Raw genomic sequence first — 1,323 nt, forward strand, 5'->3', positions numbered from 1 at the left:
CAGTGTCTTTTTCGGTAAGTATTTAAAGTGCAGTCAGTCGACCATTGTACAAGGCTATCAGAACGTGTTTTAGTCATGCGTAAATAACCTTTACAAATTGCGAAATGGCAACACCAGTGAAAGTTTCCGGAAATATATATCGCAAGTAAATATATCATATTACCATACTACTACACTAAAACACACACGGAGATTCATTCGTCCACATTTTTGGCTTTTGGAACAACAGCACAGACATTACATTTACTGAAAGAGAACAACACGAAAAAAGTATTTCAAAAATTTCATTAAGAGTGAATGAGCGAGTGACGTCACACTTCAAAATGTCGTTCTTTGGAGGCAACCCGTTTGCGACGCCTGTGGGCCAGAAAATCGGTAATTATTAACACCTAGGCATAATTACCTAGCTTAAAATTAGTCCAAGACGTGTATGAATATATGGTGAATACCGTGAGTGAGTGATAAGCTGTGTGTCATGTGGAAATGCGCGAGAAAATAGAGTTGTTTACATGGTTTGGGAAGCTGTCATATGAGTCAGCTGATGTCGTCTGCTCTCTCCTGAGTTGTCGAGTCGCGAATATCAATTAAAATCATGGTCCCTATTTTCTACTGGATCTGGATTATCCCTTGTTTGACATCGTACCCTCTTGTAGAGTGTGAATTAAGGACACTCACAGGGGTAGAATGATATTAACGGAGAGTGGAATGTATTACGCAATTGCTTATAGAGAAATGTTGAACAGCAAACCCTCATTTTATTAAGTTTATCATTGCATTTGTTGTGTATTTAAATGTATTTTCATGCAATTGAGAGTGTGTTTTCATCAAGTTTATGTGTATATCTAAATCTAATAGAAGAGAATCAATCGATCTCAAGCTCTCGAGGGTGTAAGATGATCTAGATAAGTGATCATGTGACTTGACAGATGAAACATTCCATTGATTTAATAATTCCATCTAATTCCTGCTACATATTTTCATTGAGACAGGTGTAGCGGGTGCATTCTGAATAAGGTTGTAACATTTGGTTAGTAATAGATAAAGACAGAGACATTATATGTCTTTTAGGGCCCTCAAGTATAATGCATTTGAAATCTACTTGATGGATTCTTGAAGGTTCAGTGATATGGATTATATGAGAACACTTGTTTTCTTTCTTAATATGATTTTGTTTTAGGACCTCTGCGATTATGGTATGTTTGGGAGTGACAACGGTACTGTAAAAATAGATAGTGTCAGCGTTCAAATGAATTTTGGCATTCTTACACTGAGACACTCAGAGAGACAGATGAAACATCTATTATGTGAACTTAAGATACCAAT

The 1,323-nt window shown here is 36.4% G+C and overlaps 1 protein-coding gene across 1 annotated transcript in view; it reads left to right on the forward strand.

Moving 5' to 3' along the window:
• Positions 1 to 199: 199 nt before the first annotated feature.
• Positions 200 to 1,323, forward strand: part of LOC119592691 (TOM1-like protein 2) — an 18,868-nt gene continuing 17,744 nt past the window's right edge. Inside the window, 1 exon segment of the mRNA XM_037941607.1 lies at positions 200 to 375. Within this exon segment, the coding sequence (XP_037797535.1) occupies positions 324 to 375 (52 nt within the window). The 5' untranslated portion in view covers positions 200 to 323.

Source organism: Penaeus monodon, chromosome 30 (genome assembly GCF_015228065.2).
Source record: "Penaeus monodon isolate SGIC_2016 chromosome 30, NSTDA_Pmon_1, whole genome shotgun sequence".
Lineage (NCBI taxonomy): Eukaryota > Metazoa > Arthropoda > Malacostraca > Decapoda > Penaeidae > Penaeus > Penaeus monodon.